The sequence below is a fragment of the Podarcis tiliguerta genome (assembly GCF_965153285.1).
Source record: "Podarcis tiliguerta genome assembly, chromosome: 12".
Taxonomy (NCBI): domain Eukaryota; kingdom Metazoa; phylum Chordata; class Lepidosauria; order Squamata; family Lacertidae; genus Podarcis; species Podarcis tiliguerta.
The window spans coordinates 39,928,526-39,951,541 of NC_139545.1; the positions used below are offsets into that span (position 1 = coordinate 39,928,526).

The window sequence follows — 23,016 nt, forward strand, 5'->3', positions numbered from 1 at the left end:
AAAACATGTGCATGTAAAATACAGAATTCCACCAAAGAGATTTTACAATTTCCAGTTCTTCAGCCCCTTGTTAGATGTTAAAACAGAGAACAGACACCACATGTACAGTGCAAACATATCAAAAGTTGACTCAAATGTAAGTTCCATGGATATGAATGTTACTTATTCCCAGAAAACTAGGTACAGGATTGCAGCCTCATGCCACAATTGGCAGCTGAATTAGATTTCTGTTTGAAGATAACTACTAACGACACTGTGCCATCTGCACAGCAAACATGTTCCACAAATTAGTAGCTATTTTAAAACATTGTGGTTAAGAAAATTTTGTTAACAAGAATGTCAACTATAAATTAAGAGAACATAAACATGAGAGCCACATACTTATAACTCAAAACATAGACCAAGTGAAGAGGTCTGTATCTTAAAGATGGTGTGGTGCACTAGATATAGATATGTAAAGATACATAAGCTACTCTGACAGCCTTTTTTGGCTAAAGTTATACATGTCGTAAATGAATAAATAAATTGTCCTTGTACTTCCCTGTATCTTCTTATGCCCACGCATAAAGTCAACAGCAGTTTCACTCCCCGATACAGTCGTACCTTGGAAGCTTGAATGGAATCTGTTCCAGAAGTCAGTTTGACTTCCAAAACATTCGGAAACCAAGGTGCAGCTTCTGATTGGCTGCTGGAAGCTCCTGCAGCCAATCAGAAGCCACACCGGATATTCGGGTTCCAAAGAATGGTCGCAAACCAGAACACTCACTTTCAGGTTTGCGGCATTTGGGAGCCAAAATGTTTGACTCACAAGGCGGTTGTCCATCAAGGTATGACTGTATAAGTATCTTTCCAGGGTTACAATCTAATTCTTTGAAGGCAACAACCAGAGAGCAAATGAATGTATATCTTTGGAAGTAGGAAGTGTTCTATTCAAATTGGAGGTCACAGAAATGCTTGATGCTGCAGCACTGAAGAAGCTAAGCAAGTATTAATTAATCTGATCCATCCCTTGAATGGGAAACCACTGGCAGCCGCATCCAAGAACAAAATAAACTTTTTTTAAAAGTCATCTTTTATCTTTTTGTTCTCTGAGGAATCACAGAAATAAGTTTTTCAATGCCCATATTCACTGTCAAGTATTAATGATATAAAGGTTGGACTTTGCTTAGCCTTCAGATGAACCCATGTTTACAATATCTAAGAGAAGAAAAGTGAGCCACGATCAAAGAACTGGGATTTGTATATTATCAGTAGATGTCTATTGAAAAATGTGCATATTACCCTTTTGAAAAATCATTTCTCCTTAAAGGATGAAGCATTCTCCATTCCTATTTCTTTTTGGCTGCATTGCTGCTTCTCTTTGGAACTCTCCCAGCAGCAACTTGGGAGTTGGCTAAAGCTACAGCTGATCCAAAAATATTTTTCTAGATTTTTAACATTTCTGCCACTGATGGATTCCGGGGAATCACCAGAAAGTATGTCACACGTCCCTCTGATTTGCATAGTCCTGCTGGCCAAACATATGTTATAAAATCACTTTAGATTGATATTTTCTTGCTAATTAATACAAATATTCTCTCCTACTTTTCTTTATCACTCAAAATGGCCAGCTTTAGCTGTTGTTACATTTTATTTTATGTTATGTTATGTTAGGATAGAAAAATGATAAATAGCAGATAAAAGAGAAAATGCTGGTGGTCTTGTCAGATGTTTATTAATAAAATGTTGTAAGTTATTCAGTTATTTGTTATATGGACTTCAAAACAGAGAGAGCAGCAAGGTGGCCAGATTTGAGGATAACACCCAATTATGTAAGGTGGTGAAATCCCAACCAGATGTGAAGATCCCCAACCAGATGCCTAAAAATTAGGTGACTCAACCTTACTTACTAATTTGTTACCCAATGTCTAAATTGCATAATGGAGCAATAAATAAATAAATCACAACTTCACATATAAAATGATGGAAGAACTAGCAGTGACTAACCAGGACAGAGGCCCTGTCATCACAGTAGAGAACTTTAACTGTAGGATTTTTATTTATAAAAAATAATAATCTAGTTTTATGCCAGAAGTAACTAGGAAAGCAACTGAAACCACAATGGCTCTATCTGGAATGATATCTATAATTCTGATTGCTTCATCTCAAAAAGAACAATGAAAGAGCTGGAAAAGGGCAGCCAAAATTATCAAAAGATTGGAATAACTTTCCCACGAGGAAAGGTCAAAGTTTAAGGCTTTTTAGTTTAGAAAACTATATATCTCCCAATGAAGTTAATAGCACTAGATTCAGAACAGACAAAACCAAGTACTTCAAACAATGCATAATTAAAGGAATTAGCCGCCCCAAGATGCATGGATGCCCCCTGGCTTAGAGTCAAATTAACGCAGGAACTGTAGCACAATCTAAGATAAAAAGGTACTACATTGTGTTCAGTGTATGTAACATAACTTGCATAAATAAAGGTAAAAGACCAAACTAAACAACATCTATATAAAAAAATAAATATTCAGAAGATATAACACTGGTTGAAAGAAAACACACCATTTTGGCTGTTCAGGATTTTCAATTCCATCTATTTTCTCAACTGGCATTGGGTTATATCCTGGGATTAGAGTCAATCTATACATGCAAATACAAAGATGCTAACTACACCTTTGCATTTAATGCACCTGTTTTAAATGTAAATAGCAGCCATGGGAAGATGTCTGATATTATTGGGATCACGGGAGGCAGTGAGCAGGGAGTTTAATCTCTCCTTCCTTCCTGTGGTCCTTAAAGAAATCATTCCCCCAAATCTTACATTTGCAACTAGTCATTTTATGTCATCTAGTTTGGTGCAAAGGAGGATTTTTTAAAAGGATTAGACAAATCCATGGATTCTCAGCATGATGCTCCAATCAAAGCAAGCAACCACTGAAGTTTGTATAAGCTAAGGTTTTCAATTATCTTCCAGGTAAGCCTCATATGCTATCTACATATTATATATTGTATTATATCTGTCTAGTTGGGAGATTCTGTGGCCCTCCAAATGTAATTGGGAGATTCTGTGGCCCTCCAAATGTAATTAGATTCTAACATACTGAGGGCCACAAGTTCCCCATTCCCAGTCTAGCCTTAGGTCTGGGATAGCCAGCCTGGTGCTCCCTTTAACATTGATAGACTACAGCTCTCATTACCCTTGACTATTGGCCATGCTGAGCAGGGGAGATAGAAGCTGGAGTCCAACAATACCTGGAAAGCTCCATGTTGGCTACCCCCACTCTAAGTGATGAAAATAGGGTTGAGTCATCCAACCAGGAGAAGTTGTAGGGAAATGCTCCTAGACATCTCCATAACTTGGAGAAGCAGCTACATATGTAAAATAACCCAAAGGCTAAAAACCCGAGTAGTGATTCAGAAGCCAAGTACACCCTATTTTTGTGATGTTGCAAATGATTATGGGCACATTTCTTTTGGCGGGAATGCAGCCACAAATGTGTGAAGGGACTGCAACAGAGTTCAATAAAAGCCTTTTCCTTTCCTCTGGGAAAGGAACCTTTTATTCCTGGAATGGGAAGCCAGTGTACTTCCCACTTTCCCATACAGTCTCTCCTCTCCTACCCAGAGGCCCAGCCAACAATGTAGTACAAGTTCAAATTATAGGACTTGCCTTTTGCAAGTGGCTTTTAATGTTAGCTCTCTGTGAAATCGTAATACTAGTGGCATGATTGCAATGATGGACATTAAAACTGTAAAGTATTTTGTAAATTAGAAAGTACTATATACATGAATATTTACCATTTTTCTCTGGACACATCCATGAATTACTCTACCAAGTTTATTTTATCATGATCTACTTGAATATATTTATATGCTGAACACAATTTTCAATGGATGCAAGCCAATTAAAGAGTCTTACTAGAATTTCAGTTGACTTTGTTAAAGGAAATTATTTTAAATTAATGTGGCTACTGAACTGTTGCCATCTTTTACCTCAAAAATATATCCCGTCTAATTTTTGCTGTGAACATTTGTTTGTTTAAGCTAAACTCCAGGCCTTGAATGTTGACCATGAAGGAGTCTCAGATTTCCTGCTACTATTTCGTGCTACCTCATTCTAAACAAGGGCAAACATCATATGTTTGTTACATTAGTGTATACTGCCAAAACATCACTATTAAATGAAATCATCTCTGTATTTTGGGTAGAATCCTTTTAACAACTTCCACCCCTCACAGAAGCACTGAGTTGAAACAAGGCTGTTTTGTTTTCACAAAGAAACAGTTTGATTCCTGGTTTACTAGAGGCTGCTCAAAATGTTTTTCCATAAGTGCTTCTACAAAAGAATGAACATTTAAGTGTGGTTTACCTTTACCAGTGAATGAAGGCTTTTTTCACCAAACATATCCCAGAGGAAGGTCAGGTCTTCCTGGCTGTCCACATGTGGCTGCAGCTGGGCTGGCAATGAAGCCAGCAGCTCATACAAACCTATAAAGTGAAAATAAAACACAAAGTGAAAGCTAAGGGTGATCTCATTAATTTCACTTAACCCTCCTGTGTACCTTGCAGCCTACACCATTTTATATTAAGCAAGTAGTGGGATTGGAAGTAGCCAGCAAAACATTAACGAACCAGAAACAGAAGTTTGGTTTAAAAAGTAGTTACTAACAGGGTACTTTTTACTTTATTAACAGTTGCTAAAGCTTCTATAGCAATATATTTACTTAACACTGTACCAAGAATTCATAAAGCTTTTTGGAAAGGGACAAAACCCAGAAACACATGCATTCCTTTGCTTAATCGTTATTCCATTTCCCTTGATGTTAGAGTGAAATGAGTCATGAATAGGAAAAACATCCTTATAAGAACAGAAAATGGATAGGGTGGTCCATTAAAAAGAGTTTGTGGTTTCTCTAAATACTTCTCACCAATACATTGCTTTTTTTAAAAAAAGATCTTGGGTGTAATAGATGTACAAAAATGAATACTTCATTGCTAGCTATTCAGGAGTCAATTCTTTAAGCAAAATCCTTGTACGATTAAGTTATATTTTGTTAAAGAGAGAGTGCACGCATAGGATTTATCCAGGCTTCTCCACGGGGATTAAAGCAATGGCTGCTCCCAGTTATTTGTGGCACATCTCAGAGCAATTTCCCAGGGGCAGACAGTAGCACAGTGTTTTCACAGTAGCATACAGCATAAAACCATCCATCATGCTGCTGTCCAAGAAACATAGCAACATGACTTGCAGCATCCTTCCCAGAGGAGGTAACCTAGCATGATCAGGTATCAATCCATAGCATATGTTTAGTTTTTCCAGTGGGATTTTTTTTTTGGGGGGGGGGTTAAGACGACACAAGTCTCTCCCTGCCACAGTCTCACAGTCTTTGAAAACACTGATAACCTCCTGGCTAACCCACCATAGTATGACACTACTATGATTTTTATTCTATTGCTGCAATCCTGACTAGACTTCCTAGGAAGTAAGCTTCACTGAACTTTTCTGAGTAAAAATGTTTATGATCAGACCAAGGGCTGTTGCATCACAAGAACAGCTTTCCAAAATAATTTCCATTCAAGCATATTCTGTAAAGCTACTTAGTAATCTATCAATGTGATGATTATATCCTTCGTTCTCATATTTTAAGTCACTGCTACTGCATGATCTTTGGAGGCATCGTATGCCTCTTCTAAAATTAAATACAGCACCTTGGGGGACTGATTTAATGTTTTCCCCTCTTTCCTGGCATTACTTAAAGTATGCTGGAAAAAAACATTCTTTCCAGACATCATTTTCTATGGGCTTTTGGGAGGCAATGTTCATATTTCAAATCTTGCTTTATTTTATACCTACTCTCATTTATAGTATTTCTTAAACATAAAAACAGGGTAACACTAAAATCACTACAATTTTTCCTAGTATAAAAAGCATTGAAGTTGCACGAAACAACACCTTGTATCAGGGGCTGTACTCACAAAGAGAGATCACAAGTTAAAGGCTTGGTTCAGTAGTTGGATTAACAGAAGCAAAGCACCTAGTTTATAAGATTTATATACAGTAGAGGCTGTCTGAACATTTATCAAAATGAATATGGTACATAGTTTTAAGGAGTATTGTCCAGATCTCTTTCCATCCCATTTTTAAAGAAGAGATTTAATGTAAATATTAAACACTTTATCAAAACGGGACTGTAAGAGAGAAATTATGCTGCTGAAACAGGAATAGAAAGTGAATGAAAAATTAGCCCAGCACTTCTAAAAATCAACAATTTGGGATTCCACACTAAATAGAAAATTATAACCATTTATTTAAAACAATATTGTTGGATAGTCCCATTTCCATTTCTCACTGATTTGTTTTTACACTTAATATGAGCCAGAGCCTTCGTCACAAAAGATTAGTAGAGTTAAGAGAAAAAGTGAAGAGATATTTGGTGGTCACTTAAGGCAAGATGGTGGCAAGTTTTCAACAGCTTTGCACATGAACTGTCCTTGCTCAAAAAGCAGCAGCTGGTGTGGTGAAGCCTAGAGTGGTTTTCCCCAAACCAATGTTGCTGCAGCTTAACTTAACAGGGTAGAACTATAGAAGATAAGGGCTGCACAGATACACCAGAGGAGTTCACACAGCACTCCTGCCTGTGTGTCTGCATAATCTCTGCTGCTCCATTCATATAAGCTACAGCAGCACTGGCATCGCCCCACCATGTGGACTGCTACAGCTCAAAAGCAGACTGAAATAGCTACAGGAGCGGTTTTTGAACTTTCAGGCATGTTTTACTCATTGCCTTATCTCCTCTGGAACTACTGTGTTTTGAAAATATTGGGGCATGTTCTTATGTACATAGTTAACTCAGAAAGTGCATATGCTAGGCCTGTTGGACATCATTGCTGCCCTACATGACTGAAAAATGCATTCTAGAAGACACCCAAACACCATGCTGCAGCTGAACATTGTACAAAATGATCAGAGAAGCTTGTTTTTGTTATTAGAGATGTTCTCAAAAAGGAATTACACAGTTCTCTGAAGAAATGTTGATCTATTGAATGCCTTTGTTAATGTGAGGACAGGAATGTGATTTTCACTGATTATACCTCCCCCCACCCCCCATGTTACCTGTACAGTGGTACCTCAGGTTAAGTATTTAATTCGTTCTGGAGGTCTGTTCTTAACCTGGAGTACCACTTTAGCTAAGGTGGCCTCCTGCTGCCGCTGTGCCATCAGTGCACGATTTCTGTTCTCATCCTGAAGCAAAGTTCTTAACCCAAGGTAATATTTCTGGGTTAGCGAAGTCTGTAACCTGAAGCGTATGTAACCTGAAGCATATGTAACCCGAGATACCACTGTCTTTAGTAAACAAAGCTAAAAACTTTGAAACTGCCAATCCTGCTTAATATTGCATTTTCATTTGGCATTTCATTGCTACTAAGGAACTTATTGAACATTTTGTGTGTGTGTGTGTGTGCATGTGCGCGAACACGCACGTGTAAAAATGAAGCCCATGAACATTTTACAACCTATATAACTGGCCATTCTGCAATATCGGTTCATACTAGACTAGTACTATTTTAGATTCAAAATGATAAACTTTCACATATACTAACATCATCTTGGTCTTCAAACTGAACTTCCAATTTCTAATACATGAGGAAAACTAAGTGCTTTGTTCAGGCACCAAATATTGGAAAGGCGATCACCAAGTGTTAAGAGAAGCAGAGGAGGCCTTCTTGGTGGTTTGACTGCCCTCCAAAGTTCTAGGGGGTTGTCCAGGAGAGGGCAATCTCTGTGGCAGCCTATAAATTGTGGAATTCCCTCCCACAGAGGTGCATCTAGCACCTTCATTATGTAATTTCCATCACATGCTGAAGATGCAGCTATTTATCCTGGCCTTTAACACCTGAGCTTTAAAAATAGTGAAGATTAAGAAAGAAATAATACTATTATTACACCCAACTTCACTTGCACTTAAGTTGAGCTGCATCTCCCTTGTCTCCATGCCTGATGAAAATCTTTGAAAATGCTAGTTGGAAATGGGGTATGGAAGAGGATTTCCCAGCTATTATACACAGGCGAAGTTTCATCTTACTTGTTCAAAGTTTATTATGTATATATGTTTATATATAGTGACTGCTTATTTGAAACACCTGGCCATCTGATTGAAGAGCAGGGTAGTGGTATGCATTTTTAATCCAGGTTTTGATTTATACATCACTTTGTTCATGAAGCTCAGTTAACAGAATTACAAGTTCAAAACCTATTACATAGTTTTTCCATGAATGAAAGCCTACTTTATCTGGGACTGATATTTAGATCAATCCAACATTCCTAACAATGCCTGATCCAAAAGTCTTTGGAAGACTTCTTAGAGGTGGATGGAATGAATGATTCCAAAACTATAGGTTGTTCATGGAAGTAGTTTCACAAGGTAAACTGCGTTAAAGGAGGCCCCTGAGGATAAAAATCTAGTAACAATTATTGTAGCACGGACTTGTAAACAGTGTCTACAGTACATCCGTGGTACTGCTTTCCTAAACTTTATTAATCTTATTGAATACATGGATACATTGTCATAACAGTGATTTTATTTTTAAAAGACCTGAAAAATGTAATAAAATAATTCTTACAAATAATGGAAAATGAACAGCACAAAACTTTTTCCAATTCTAGAGAGCAGTTTCCGTTACTATTATTTTCTACATAAGACAGCTAGTTCCTAGGAGAAGAATAAATGGCTAAGAAATTGGGGAAAGTGCTCACGTGGTAAACTACTCACTCTCAGAGTCCAGATGCTCAACATTCTTGACATCAGAGTGGAAAAATTTACTGTTAGTCTAGAGAAATTTAATATCACCATTCTTGTCATATCCTTCATAGCTTCATTATTAGAACAAGTCTGTGGAAGCTATAAAGTAGGACTAAATGATAAAAAAATATGGTCACTGCGTTCCATCACTCTTACATATTACAAGAAAGAACTAATCTTGTCAGAGATATTTTTAAAATCAATATTAGGACAAATGGATGTCCATTTACCTTCATTTGTTAAGTAATTTACTACATCAGAATTCTGAACCATAATGCCAAGCTACAACTTCAATATTTTATTGTAACTAAGGGGTAATAAACACTAAAGAACATACACCTAAGCCCAGAACAACACTGTAAAATTTTACTGTATTAATAAAATAGAACACACCAGTCTTTAATTTTTCCACTTTGACAAAAGTAGAATAATCATTACTGTTCATTGATATTTCTAACAGGCTTACATTTTTCACAGCAAAAAATTATTTCACAGTTCTGTAAAAGGATCGGATAACATTTTGTTATATGGAACTAAATATTCAGTAACAAAGATACCTGCATCCTGACATCTGAAGAAGAAGAAGAGTTTGGATTTGATATCCCGCTTTATCACTACCTGAAGGAGTCTCAAAGCTGCTAACATTCTCCTTTCTCTTCCCCCACATCAAACATTCTGTGAGGTGAGTGAGGCTGAGAGACTTCAGAGAAGTATGACTAGCCCAAGGTCACCCAGCAGCTGCATGTAGAGGAATGGAGACACGAACCCGGTTCACCAGATTACGAGACTACCGCTCTTAACCACTACACCACACTGGCTCCACACTGTACATTTGCTACTGTACAATGCAATTAAAGATCAGTATCAAGTACCTGAAAAAGGTTCACTCACTTAACCATTTTAGTGGTTGTATATATGTAAAAATATCACATATGTTTATGCACATAATGGACAATTAGTAACCAAGTAAATTAAAAAAGCTGATTACTACGTGCAATGGTAAAGAATCAAGTTTTAACAATACTACCCACAGAAGGTATCACAACAATACAAACATGAAAACTGTCATTACTTTAGAAATGAACAATAATAATATTTTTAAAATGAGTACATTACTGTTCATTGTTTTTTAAATCATGGTTTTTTGCATACGGTCAAGATTTGTATGCCAACAGCAGCTTGGCAATATTACAGTAACATTGTGAGGGAGTTCAAGAATAGCCAACCCTTCTTCATTCAAATTAACAAGGCACTTCTTGCCTAGTATCATGTTACCTCAAAAGAATAGCAACTGGAGTTTTGTTCTATTGGTCAGCTGTGAAAGAGAAGTATTTATTTCTTTTTTATTTTCTTTCTTTTTTGCCATGAGCTGCTCTCAAGAAGTCAGTCTAAGAATGTTAGGCTCAAATCTAATTTATAACACTCACTTCAGAAGACCTTAGGAAGGTCCTTATCATTTTAGGAGTCTCTACACTTTGAATTACTAACAGTATTTGCAGGAAGCTAAAGCAAAGATTCCAGTTTCAATTGCCACAGAGTGGTAATACAGCAAGGAATCAAGCAAATTCTTCAGGTTTTGTCTAAAAGTTTGCTTTTCTAAAATTAAACAGAGAAATTGTACTGTGCTAGCAGAATCAAAACTAAGGATATGTACATTCGTTTGCTACCTTATAGAGAAATTTCAGCATACATCATAAATGAAACACATTCTTGATATCCTTGTGAAGGAGGTCGAATGCAGTTGTTAAAAAAACTACAATAAAACCTGATTATAAAACTTGCTGCAATTATTGATATCTGAAACTATTACACATCAATTTCCCTTTACTATAGTTATACAATTCATAGTTCTTTAATTTGCAACAAAGCTTATGTTAGTCCCCTAAAAGCATATACAAACCCCGATAAAGAGATCCACAGGTTGGAGTTTGCTTCTGCCTGTGCATGTCACTTCTTGGATTGGGAATTACAGGCGTGGCTTGGATACGCATCTAAAATGGCATCCAAGTATGGATGTTGTCCATTAGCATGCATTTGTCTTCAACATGTTTCTTGGAATGTACATTCCCTACTATATTATAGTAGAGGCAACTCCCCACTTATGTGGGGAGTTACATTACATTACGGGCCCCTGCATACATTACATTACATTACATTACATTACATTACATTACATTACATTACGGGCCCCTGCATGCATAAGAAAAATTGCATAAAGTGGGGAGCACCCTCTAAACATCCCTTAAGCACCCTCTCTGCTGCTCTCTCTTTAATCCATACCAAAAATACTGTATCCAAAAATATCCACAAGTAGAACTGAATCTCTGGGGCCACCAGGAAGCAGGACGTGTGGGAAAGCACTGTGCATGTGCAGTCATGCGCAAACATGCAAGTGGTGGGATGCCTGTACAAGTCACACACGATTTTTTATGTGCCGCTGTAGATGGAGCAGGACAATATATCCCTATCTATACATAATGTAAAATCTAACAAACTGCAGAAAATTAGCAACCCCAGAGCTTATCTACCTGTGTCACCTCCAGATCCAGTTGATAAAGCTGGCATGGTTTAGTCTGTGAGCTGCAACAAGGACACACACTAGAACAGCGCTGGAGCCAGAAGGAGGTAGAAAGTTTCAGTTCAATTACATGCAGCTGAGTTTTCTATGAGACTGAGGCAATTTCAAAGCAATCCTGGAAAGAACAGAAACATAATAATCATTAGAATTATAAATTGCTGTAATCTGCCAACGTATATCTAACCTAGTTTACCAACTTGAAAACTATTTCTTCATACAATGTTATTTTAGGATCTTAAAAATAATATGTACTATCCAGATGGGGTTTCCTTTAATCTAATCTATGTGTACGTTACAGCCACAAACCAAACAGTTGCTTGGGTTGATGTAAGGGACTTGTGCTAACCTGGCAGATTATTTATTTATTTTACAATGAGCAACTGACATCCTCACCCCCTGCATACAAAACTGCTTTTCGAATTCCACATCATTTCAAAAACAACTTCCAATATAGTCTGTTTAAAGAAAAATATGTCTAAAAACCCATTTCCGAAAGAAACCTGGAGACTGAGCATTTGCCAATTAGAAATGTTTTCGTGGGGTTGTTTTTGTTTTGTTTCTTTTACAGTTTGAGTATTTTCCACTAATACAAATATTTATAACCATCCTAACAGTCATCCCTATGGTATGGATCTCTCAACCATTCCAATGTATTTGGTGACAGTACTCACTCCAGAAATGCAGATATGAAATTGTAAAATTTTAACTTAATGAAATTTTTGTTATTAGGATTATTGTGTGCTTCTACCACATGCTGAATGACCACTTCTCTGTAGGATTATCATGTTGAATATTAAGCCACAATTATTAACACACCCTGCATTAAGACTGGCATAACAAGTAGTGTCCTCAAGTGGAGAGGATGGAGGAAAGAGAGTTAATTTTAACTTCTAAAAAATGTAATAAGCGTAGAGTGACTTTAGCTTTTTCCATGGATATATTCAAATGTAATTTTGTGTCCACTATAATAGCTTACGATAACTACAACATTTAGTTTAAGTTTTTAATCAGGTCATTTTTGTCATTCCTGTTAATGGAACTAGAGGCAAACATGTTGTAATATACAAATGATCACATGCTAAAAGATTACTGAAAAATAATCAAAGAACTATAATTAAAACCCATCATTTACTGCTGGCAAGAAATAACTTCATTTGAAGCTGATTCTAAAGCACCATTTATTTGTTTGTTTTCACATAATTAACTTCAGCTTTTTAACAGGCTTGTTTGACAGCCTACAAAATTGTTTGACAGAAAACTGGGTTATATCCAAGACAGAAGTTCAAATGTTTCATAGCATATTTTTGTAGAGAGTTTGATTATTAATATGCAATAGATAAATGGGCTGTTTGGGGATAAATCTATGGACCTATATAACTCTGCACTGCATTGCGGTTATTGTGTTCTGGCACAACTCTATTTACTCAGTCTTAAAACAGAAGAAGGCAGAATATCTACACACAGATTTTTATTTTTTTGAAGGCACTTGATGCCAGGCCAAGGACACACTGTACAAGTTTTGCAAAGCATCAATTCAGTTTGTCTTGGTGCAAGTGTAACATGCACAAGTCAAAGCTGGAAAATAAAATTCTAAGATCTGAACCTAGAGAGTCACAAAGCTATCGCAGAATCAAACTAGTTATTGAAGCCAACCAGGTCTTTAAAAAATATTCTTTATTTGTTCATCCACTAGTTTTTTAGGTATATTCCTTGAACCTTTTATTCCACAGCAAAAGTGCATTATCTATATTAATAAACACCTAGGTTGTAAAATACTAATTGTGATTGCAGATACTTAAGTTTAAAGACCAAAGCCTTAATAAATATAGAAAACACTTAATATTAACCAGTGAGGATGCCATTCCTCATTTTTTCTTTATTGTGGTTAAATTCCTTGATATTAACTTTCAAAAACCCTTATTCTAAAGGGTTGTGTGGTATGAAGTTATTCCCCTCAGATTCTCTATGTATATATTAGTGAAAATAAATGACCTGGTGAAATCTTTACCAGTTAAAAGCTTAATATTTTGTTGGAATGAAACAAGATTCTTTTCTCCAAAACTTGTAAATTAAGTTACATTTTTTCAGTGATGTTTGCTTTGGCTAAATTTGTTTCAAAATGCTTTGTAATTTTGTGTCAGAATTCAGCTATAAGTACTGCTGTCTGCTGCATGGAATCGATTTGCTGCAACACAGAAATACCAGCTGTTATAGTATGTCCTGAGAGGGATTACCGAATATTCTTAAATTGAAGTTCAATCCATCTTTCCATAAAAACACAAGCAAAAGCCAGGAACGTAAAAGGAGTATCAAGTGCACCTGAGGCATTTACAATGCCCAATAGGACTGTTAGAACCAGCCCTTTAAAAAGGCTCATTTTTTGAAATTTCATTATTCCAGTTGTACCTTGCTTCTATATCACACTGTATCAGATTCTTCTGGCAACTACCATGTGGAAACAGTGAAATATGTGAAGTTCAGTGACATGTTGAATTTCCACCAGGCCCTTAGTAACCTCTCAGGCTCCTGTAATACTTGTGACATCTAGTGGTTATGTAGAATGGTGCAGTGGCTTTGATTCACAATATCTAATGACACAATAAGGACCCTTCATTCCCTTCTTCAAAAAATAAAACACATGTTTGGTAGCTTAAGAAAAGGCAACATCTGAAAGTGACAATGTACCTTAAAGAAGCCAATCTATAATATGCCAAGTACAATTATTCCTCTACAATAAACAACAGCTGCTCTTGCTACAACACATGAGCTTCTATATTACAATGTATATAGCACACTTCCTACATATTTTTCACACAGGTATTTCATATGTCTTCTCAGAAATCCTTGCAACAGCTCTAGCAATACGTATGTCAACATTATCCCCATATCACCAATGAGAGACTAATCACAGCTAAGCTGAAATTTGACTTCAGAACCTAATGTTCAGACCTTCTATCAACTATGCTACTATCGTTTTGGGAACATTAGTGAAATTTTAGAATATGAACAGGATATTTATTTACTTCAGTCATGCAAGCTGTTTCACACAGCACATACAGGACCACAAAAGTAATCACAGCACTGAATTATTTCAGTGCAAAATTACACCTCTTTGAGAAGTTTATACTGCTTTCCTACACAACAGCAAGTCTTTTCTTGTCAATCACAAAAGACTTTTTAGGGCAAGTTTGAAAGTGACTCATCTTGTTTTCCCCTGCTGTATTTTGTAACTCTAGTACGTTATAGGACATTTCAGAATCACCACACTTTTCTGTGTATAACATGCCCCCTATTTTGGGGAACTCAAAATTAAGAAAAGGAGGGTGGAGATTCCCCAAAGTTGTTGAGATTTTTTTGAGGGGGAGGAATGCCCAGAATTGTTGAGCTTTTGGGGGGCAGAGTTGTTGAGCTTTTCTTAGGGGGAATGCAAAAAATCGCTCACCCACCAGACCGACAATGCCGCTTGTGCGCATAGCCAAAGCAACCTATCCTCTGTCCCATCACTGAAAAAAAGGTGCACAGCGCCTGCCCAATTGCCACAGAGACAGCCAATCAACACCAGCCCTTGCCGCAGCCACCAATAACAATCTCCAACTCGTGGCAGCAACCAATCCCATGTCCCCACAATGCGCTACACATGTATAAGACGACCCCTAATTTTGAACATGATTTTGAGAGAAAAAAATAGTCTTATACACAGAAAAGTACGGTAGTTTGCTCTAAGTACAGAACAACTTTGGGAAATGTGGAAATTTTACACACATCAGTAAACATGAACAGTTTTTGTCAGCTTTTCCTCTAATTTTAAATTGGTATTAAATATAAAATCTGCTCCAGAACACATCTGTGCTTGAAGACAACAGCTGATTTATATGTTACAAACAAGCAGGAAAAAGATAATTGTTCTCAGTTCTTCCTGTCAACTGTTGTGAACTACCTCCAGTACCACAGACACTATGCCTCTGAAACATCAATTGCTATGGATCACAAACAGGAGAATATTAGTGCACTCACATCCTGCTTAAGGGCTTCCAACAGGAATCTGGTTGGCTACTATGAGAATAGTATGCCGAACTAGATGGGTCTTTCAACTGAGCCAAAACTGTGTCATCTGGGGCACCTAGATTTTGATGCAGCAAAAATCAACAAGTCCCGCTTATGGTATTCAAACTGTTCCCCACTTCTAAAATATATAAATCTGTACTTGAACTGCACCTGGGAAACAAAGCTGGAAAAGCCATTTATTATAATTTCCCATTGTCACAATTATTTATTAGGATGGAATTTATTCTTTTATATTTCCATATCAGAAAATTGATAGTTTGACCTTTGCGGATCCAACTTCCAAGACAGACACACAATATTTACCTCACCTTAACAAAGCTACAAAACATGATTCTTACTTCTATTTGAGAAAGTCTAAAATCCCAAATCAAAGATAAAAGCCTAAAGCAAACATCTACTTAAAACTGCAACACTTAATGTTTTACTAAGTGGTGAAAACAGAAATCAAGTTCTAAAATGTTTGTTTTCACACTTTTCTTCCCCTTCAGTAAATGACATGGGGTGGAAATTTTTCTGTTTTGTAAGTTCATTAAGAATGAATGTGTGCCAGTTACAAATAAATATTAGGCAAGCTTGCCAAGGTATTTAGTTTTGTTTTACTAAAAACAAGTAAGCTAAACATGCTAAATAAGATCAACCTCAAGTCTAGGGCTTCATAGGAAAAACTTCTGGAAAACTCACACTGCCCCTATTTCACTTGAACCCTCCAAATTCCAATATGTTTTAAGCGAGGACAGTTTGGCACAATGCATATTTTACAATTTACTCTATGTACTACCGGAGAGATTAACAGAGTCTGTTAACACAATCCCAGAGACCTAAGTATTTAAATTCCACCACTGGACATTTAAAATTTACGTTGTTAAATTACGTTGTTAAATTTATACATTTTCTGAGGGGGGGGTTATTTTGAGGGAATGAAACAGAAAATTGATTTAAATTCAGTTATTTCAAATGTTATATCTATATACGGTGTTTCACAGAGAGCACTTTGAATGCTTTTAAATTGATATGAAAGCAAAATTATATGAGGTCTAACAATTTAGCAAGAGTGCTCATTTGAAGCTGAAACCTTTTTCATGAATTAATTCAACAAGAGAAGTGGTGAATAGCATCCTGTTCATGCAGAAACAGAATATTTCCTTACGTCTACAGGTTCAGAGCCAAAAGTATTAAGCATGGTCACAAAGCTACTGACCCAATTCCGTTCTGGGAGCTTAAACACTCATGGAAAGGCAAAGAGCTCCATTTGTGTTTAGTTCTGCTCCTTTTCTATTTGAGAGCATAAAATTTTTATAATATAGTTTCCTACTAAAATAGGAAAATCTAATTCAGCACAATAATTTTTCTAAGTCCATAATGGTTTCAATACAGCATTGTTCATTTTGCTGAAATAACAAAAAGCCAGGAAATGCAAACATTAACTTGGAGCTCCTGCATATCCTGTATAGTCACAGTATACATTTCATAAGAGAAAATAGTACTATGAGGGTGAGGGGAGCAATCCAAGCATGCAACCTCCCGCTCCCCATTTAGTAGACTTTTTTAAAATAAAGCATATAAGCTTTCTTTAAAAAGAAAATGTTGCTTAAATTTGGCTTACACTTGTAACTCCTACTGTTATTAATAAATATTTAAAATTTGACTCTGGTCACCTGAAGCAGAAATTCCAGTAGCTTTACATTTTCTTCTAGACTGATTTTGTATGAATGGGACTTTTTTTCTTGCCACCATCATATTCTAAGCAGACAATAGGAATGGGGGAGAGCCCCACATTCCTGAACCACAAAAGCACTAAACACCGTTTACTGAAAGAGTTCAAGGGTCCCTCTATCTTGGTATTGCTTACATTGTTTGGGATCCCATCTCTGGGATTTCTGGCAACAGACATTCCCAGCCCTATATATACATTATATTTTGCTTCTGAATAAAGAAAACAAATAATTATACACAGAAATTTTCTTATCCGCTATAAGCTATAAGCAGTGTAATTTCTTGTTTCTCAATGGAGATTCAATATATAATCTGTGTAGATATACCACTTTAAAGGGTTTAGTCACTAGGATCTCACAACACACATACCCCATACACACATGTTGATAACCTGCATTAAAATGAGCTCAGTAGTGTTCCTAAACTCCAGAGCCTGGATACTTGATAACAACACTGCAAAGGCTAATTGAATTTAGATGAGCATTTATTTGAGTTGTTTTCATTGGGCCATCAGCTCACCTCCATGCTCTAGACTGAATATGGAAAACAGGATAATACACATACTGTTAAAAATATCAAAGAACTGAAGTACTGTAGAGAGAAATGTAAATGTCATGCCCTAGTGGTCTATTTTAGCAGTAGTTTCTTTTGGCCAGAAGAGGGGGCCCACACTCTGTGCGAAGCATAATTCCCTAAACACATTCGCACATAAAGCTGTATTTCTCTAAAGCCTGTCTCCGATAGCAAGTCCTCACAATCACAGGTGACATCTGACTGGCACCATGATCCACTGTGCCTGTAGCAAGTTGACTGGTTACCTCAGCCAAATATTTAAGTCCTAGCATAGTGGGAAGATGAAAAACATTGGAACAGCTGGTCCCCAAATATTGCAGTAGACTTTAAGGCAGCTTGTCATGAAGATTACACAAATGAAAGCCAGTATCAAAGGAGTGTCCAAGATTTCAAGGTAATGTACTAAGCAAATTTGTGGGGAATGATGAAACCCATACTGGGGGAAACTGTTCAATAATGGCATGATCATCTAAAACTCTTATACAGATAAATCTCCAGATTCCAAGGTGGCAATCTCAGAGCCGCTAACATTCTAAATGGCTTATGGACAAAGAAATTTGGTGTCCAAGTCAGAGACAAGGACCCCAATAAAGAGCACTCAGGGAGGTCAATTTAAAAGATCGTTGTGTAGGAAAAATATGAAGGAATCAAATTCCAGCAATGGCATACTTTCCCACCCTGCACAAGACAGTCAGACACTTAAAAACAGGATGTCTAGCACAAGATAAGGATTTGCCCATTTATTAGCTTCTAAGTTCTCTAGCAATGCAAGTTAAGCAATAACTTCAAGATACAATAATATTATTGCAATTAACATTAACATAAATTCACACAAAAAACTGTCTAATACATAAATCTGACAGACTGACACTAAAAGCCAAACAATGGTAATCACAACTCAAATTTTATAATATGCTTAAATCACATTGAAGAGTGAACCAACCAACCGACTAGTGGCAGCAGCAGAGACAGTACTAAAATAATATAAGATATTAAAAGACTCTTTAAAAATTAGAAGATTAAAGGCCAGAAAGAGTTTTTAAGGAGGTTTTCCCTGACATCAAAAGGGCATTAATGTGTGCACTAGTTGAGCCTCTTCAGACAGCCACTTCATTAGACTGACGCCTTCCTCACTTTAATGCCTCCTAGTCTGGTGAAAGTCAGGCTGACTGCAGTATTGAAAACACATTAGTCACAGAAATAGGGGGGGGTTCTGAAACACACAGGCAGCCAATAGAACAGGGGCTATTTAAATTATCAAGTGAACCAGGCCAGTAATCTGGCCAATGCATTTTGAACCCATTGAAGTTTCCAAGCCCTTCAAGGGCAGCTCCATGCAGAGTGCTCAGGGTGTTCAGGATGGTATCGTCGTAAGCAACCTGCCAAATCAATCTCCTTATTCACAATCAAATCATGGATGATAGGATGATATAGGTGTTTTATTCTGAAGAGACCTGGCATTTAGCAGCAAAGCCACAAGCCCAGAGAGTTGACTGGTTGGCATCTCCAGATTCTGAGATACTGAGGGTGCAGCAGAAGGGCAAGGGCAAGTAGTCCTCCACCCATATACCTTCATCCAACTCCATACCTCCCCCTATCTACCATCACAGGAATGGCATCCCTAACCCCCTGGCCCAGACATATGCATTCCTTAATCCACCTCTAATCACAGTGATAAAGAGATACAACCATCCCAGCTAGAAACCACCTCACCTCTTACCTGAGCTGTTGCAAATGCTTCCCTGTTTCTCACCTGGAGTGGGTCAGGTAGCTTTCTCCTGCACTCCATCCTTTACACACAACCAGTCTCTCGCTGCAGCTGAACATATTTCCATGAACAGGACTCAAATATCCAACAAATATCCCAGGTAAAAACTGGGGATTGCTTAAGAGGAAATGTTCCAATCAGACTATGTAGTACTGTCGTGCTGGAGCTGCACAGTAGCCTCAATTTGCTGTGACAAGACAGGATCGTTCAGAAATGATTCATAGGCACTCAGAGCATAAATCAGGTATAAACTAGCCTTAATGAACAACATTAGGTAGCACTACACCATAACCCTTTTCTCACTTGGAAACAAGTGAAGACAAGAGCAACCAGAGCAACATTCTCTTCAATATGGTGTAAAACAGCTAGACTTTTAGCATTCACACTGCTTCAGATACACTGGGTAATAATATATCAGGACACATGACAATGAATCACGAATAAGGATTAAAATAGAATTGGGATGCATAATCCAGTAGTCTATTCCCCAAATACTTAAACATGGTGGGGGAGCTACTATTACACCATCATTAAACCTTTTAAAAGCCCCGTATTATCCTCAAATTACAGATGGGGATCTGAGTCTAAGATCATAGCAGCTTGTCAAAGGCCATCACTGAGTTTGTGGAGAAAATGCTCTCTCAATCAAGAACTACCTGGCTCTCACTTCTTAATCACTGTGGTACACCAGAAGTAAAGCAATTATGCAGTCCTCCCATCATAACAGTAATGCACTTCCTATACAGTGGTGCCTCGCAAGACGAAAAGAATCCGTTCTGCGGGTCTTTTCGTCTTGCGGTTTTTTCGTCTTGCGAAGCAAGCCCATTGACGGAGTAGCGCTATTAGCGCTATTGACATTTTAAGGGCTAAAAACGGCTTTTTAAGGGGTGGGGGATTAGCGGTTTTGCTGCTAAAATGCTTTTAGCAGCTTAGCGATTCAAAATAAGGGGTTTGGGAGCAAAAAAAACCCCAAAAAATTTTCGTCATTTTTCGTCTTGCGAAGCAAGCCCATAGGGAAATTCGTCTTGCGAAGCGCCTCTGCAAACGGAAAACCCTTTCGTCTTGCGGGTTTTCCGTCTTGCGAGGCATTCATCTTGCGGGGCACCACTGTATTTGAAATCAAAACATGAAACAGTGTCAAAATATTTACTGAGTCACCCTTACGCCAAATAGTATTTTTTAAGTGTGCAGACTAACACAAATAATATTTTTATGGTTACCTTTCAGCCATAATTGCTGATGAACAAAGAGCATCAGGGAGTACAAGGCATTATACAAGTAAATGGAGGCATTTACTAGTGTTCCGTGAGTGTTTTGCAGTATTAGCGACAGAACTATTTCAGGACAGGGTTATACAGAGGGAACATGAAGCATTATAGCAGACTTATTGTTAGCAGGCTTAGAGTCAATGCTCAGAATTTCCCAGAAATGTAAATAATTGCTACTAGAAATAAATTTCAATGGGAACTGACCCAATTACTCAAGGCAAGAGCTTCTGCATGTGGGAACACAGAATATGGTTTGGGGCACATAATTCAGTTCTTGAGAATCTGTTTTGCATACACATAGAACTCTAGCGCTTAAGAGTGTGTAATACATAATGAGTTCCCTGAAGTCAGAAAGGGCAGTTGAACATGATTTCTAGGGACTGGGCATGGGGCTTTAGTACCCACAATCCTACTTTTCCTCTAACCTTGATAAGCAAACCCAAAATTGAGCAATATTGCATCATTATGTAATTTTTACAAAGTAAATTATGCATTTTTTTCCGTTTGCATAATTTATCCAGGTCACAGGATTCAGCTTTGCTTCACATAAAACTTGGACTGTTTATATGCAATGTGTCAGTATCACAAAGCACTCACAGATCTGATTAAAAAGGAGCTTTAAAAGATAGGAGACAAGGAAATAGCACTAAGGACACAAGGAGAGCAGGACATATTCAGTAAGGCTTCCTGATTCTGCTGTAACAGAGAAATAGAAATGGGTGCCATTAGCATACTGATGACACCATGCCCCAGTCTTCTAATGACTGCTCCAAGCAGCTCTATATAGGTATTAAATAGCATTGTGGCATCCTGCTACACAATCTGCCCCCCCCCCCCTCAAAAAACACACAGTGCAACCAACTGACAAATACTCTCCAGGAGGAGACTACGATCAACAGCAATGAAAGTTACAAAGAGATCAAGAGGAGAGGGTTACACTCCCCTGTCTCTCTACTGAAAGTGTTCATTCATCAGAGCAATAAAGGCTGATTCTGTTTCAAAACCAGGTCTGAGCCCAGACAATCTATTTTCCCCCAGAGTGTCTGGATAGCCACTACCCTCATAAACATCCTACCACAAGAAGGGGCAGCAGACCTGTTTCACAGTTTGGAGCTCCCTGACACATATTGCCATTCCATAGTGAAAGCAAGGCCTTAAGAGGATTGCCAGCTCTGGCTCCTGAGAAATCATGCAGAGCATTCCAAAGTCCCTTGGATTCCGTAAGTCTCTGTGGGTGGACCATCTTAAAGGTTATAGCGAAGAGGCTATGCACTGTTAACGTATTCACTTTCTAATCTCTGCTTTTTATTTGGCAGGAGTCCAGTTACTGAGAGTTTACCACAACTTGGCTGATCTTCATTATTAAATTCCTTTTTTGCTATCTGGAGGTCTTGCCTTCAAATGTCATTAACACCAAAGCTGATAATCTTAAAATCCTACCAACAAACCTCAAATAATTTTGTATGCTTTATAAATATATAGCAATGTCAACTTACAACTGAACAAGTTGTAAAATTTCATTGTACAACATGCCATCTACAATCATGCTGTAAGAATTCAGTTTGTTGTTCCACTGCATCCATTTTGACCTTTTGTTAGAATGACAGAGGCAAGAAACAAATACCTTATGTTGAAAGCTGGGTAAAAAGAGTATATGTCCATGTTCTTAAAACTTTCATGCCCTTGTCAACGCATTTCAATTATCTAGTAGTCAGCTGCCAACTCTCTTCCCCCCTCTCCTGTAAACTATTGATTTACAGCCTAGTAACCTGGCAGGGTGCATCTAGCCATGATCAGAATTGGGTGGGCAACAAATGCAGTAGTGGGAAAGATGAAAGATTTTATAGGCAGGATCTCATACTAATACAGGAAGAACAACCATTTTTCTTTGCATACAACAGAAACCTTTGCTGTATGTGCAGATGGCTATTTGAGAGTAGAGACAAACTAGGCTGCCAAGGATCTATCATCAGTTGACACTTGCTGAAAAAACAGTGGAGAAAACAAACCACCCACTCCATTCTCTGGAGGGGGAAAAAGCCATTCCAGCATTTTTCAGTCAACAGTTGAATTACTAAACAACTTCAGTAGGATGGAGGTCAGATTGGGATGGAACTATTATAATCCCATATAGCTCTTAATCAATTTAAATAGACTACTTCTACTATCATTGCAGGGACGCGGGTGGCGCTGTGGGTAAAACCTCAGCGCCTAGGACTTGCCAATCGTCAGGTCGGTGGTTCAAATCCCCGCAGCGGGGTGCGCTCC

At 37.6% G+C, this 23,016-nt stretch overlaps 1 protein-coding gene across 20 annotated transcripts in view; it reads right to left on the bottom strand.

Moving 5' to 3' along the window:
* Positions 1–23,016, bottom strand: part of MPP7 (MAGUK p55 scaffold protein 7) — an 81,908-nt gene that overhangs the window by 40,946 nt on the left and 17,946 nt on the right. For 12 of the 20 annotated variants that reach the window (XM_083406480.1, XM_083406474.1, XM_083406473.1 and 9 more), the window contains exons 2-3: positions 11,312–11,476; positions 4,352–4,470 (exon numbers count right to left, since the gene is read on the bottom strand). In XM_083406480.1, coding sequence (XP_083262606.1) covers positions 4,352–4,470; positions 11,312–11,348 — 156 coding nt within the window. In that variant the 5' untranslated portion in view covers positions 11,349–11,476. The remainder of the gene's footprint in view (positions 1–4,351; positions 4,471–11,311; positions 11,477–23,016) is intronic. The other 8 variants (XM_083406468.1, XM_083406477.1, XM_083406486.1 and 5 more) reach the window with 1 other exon arrangement.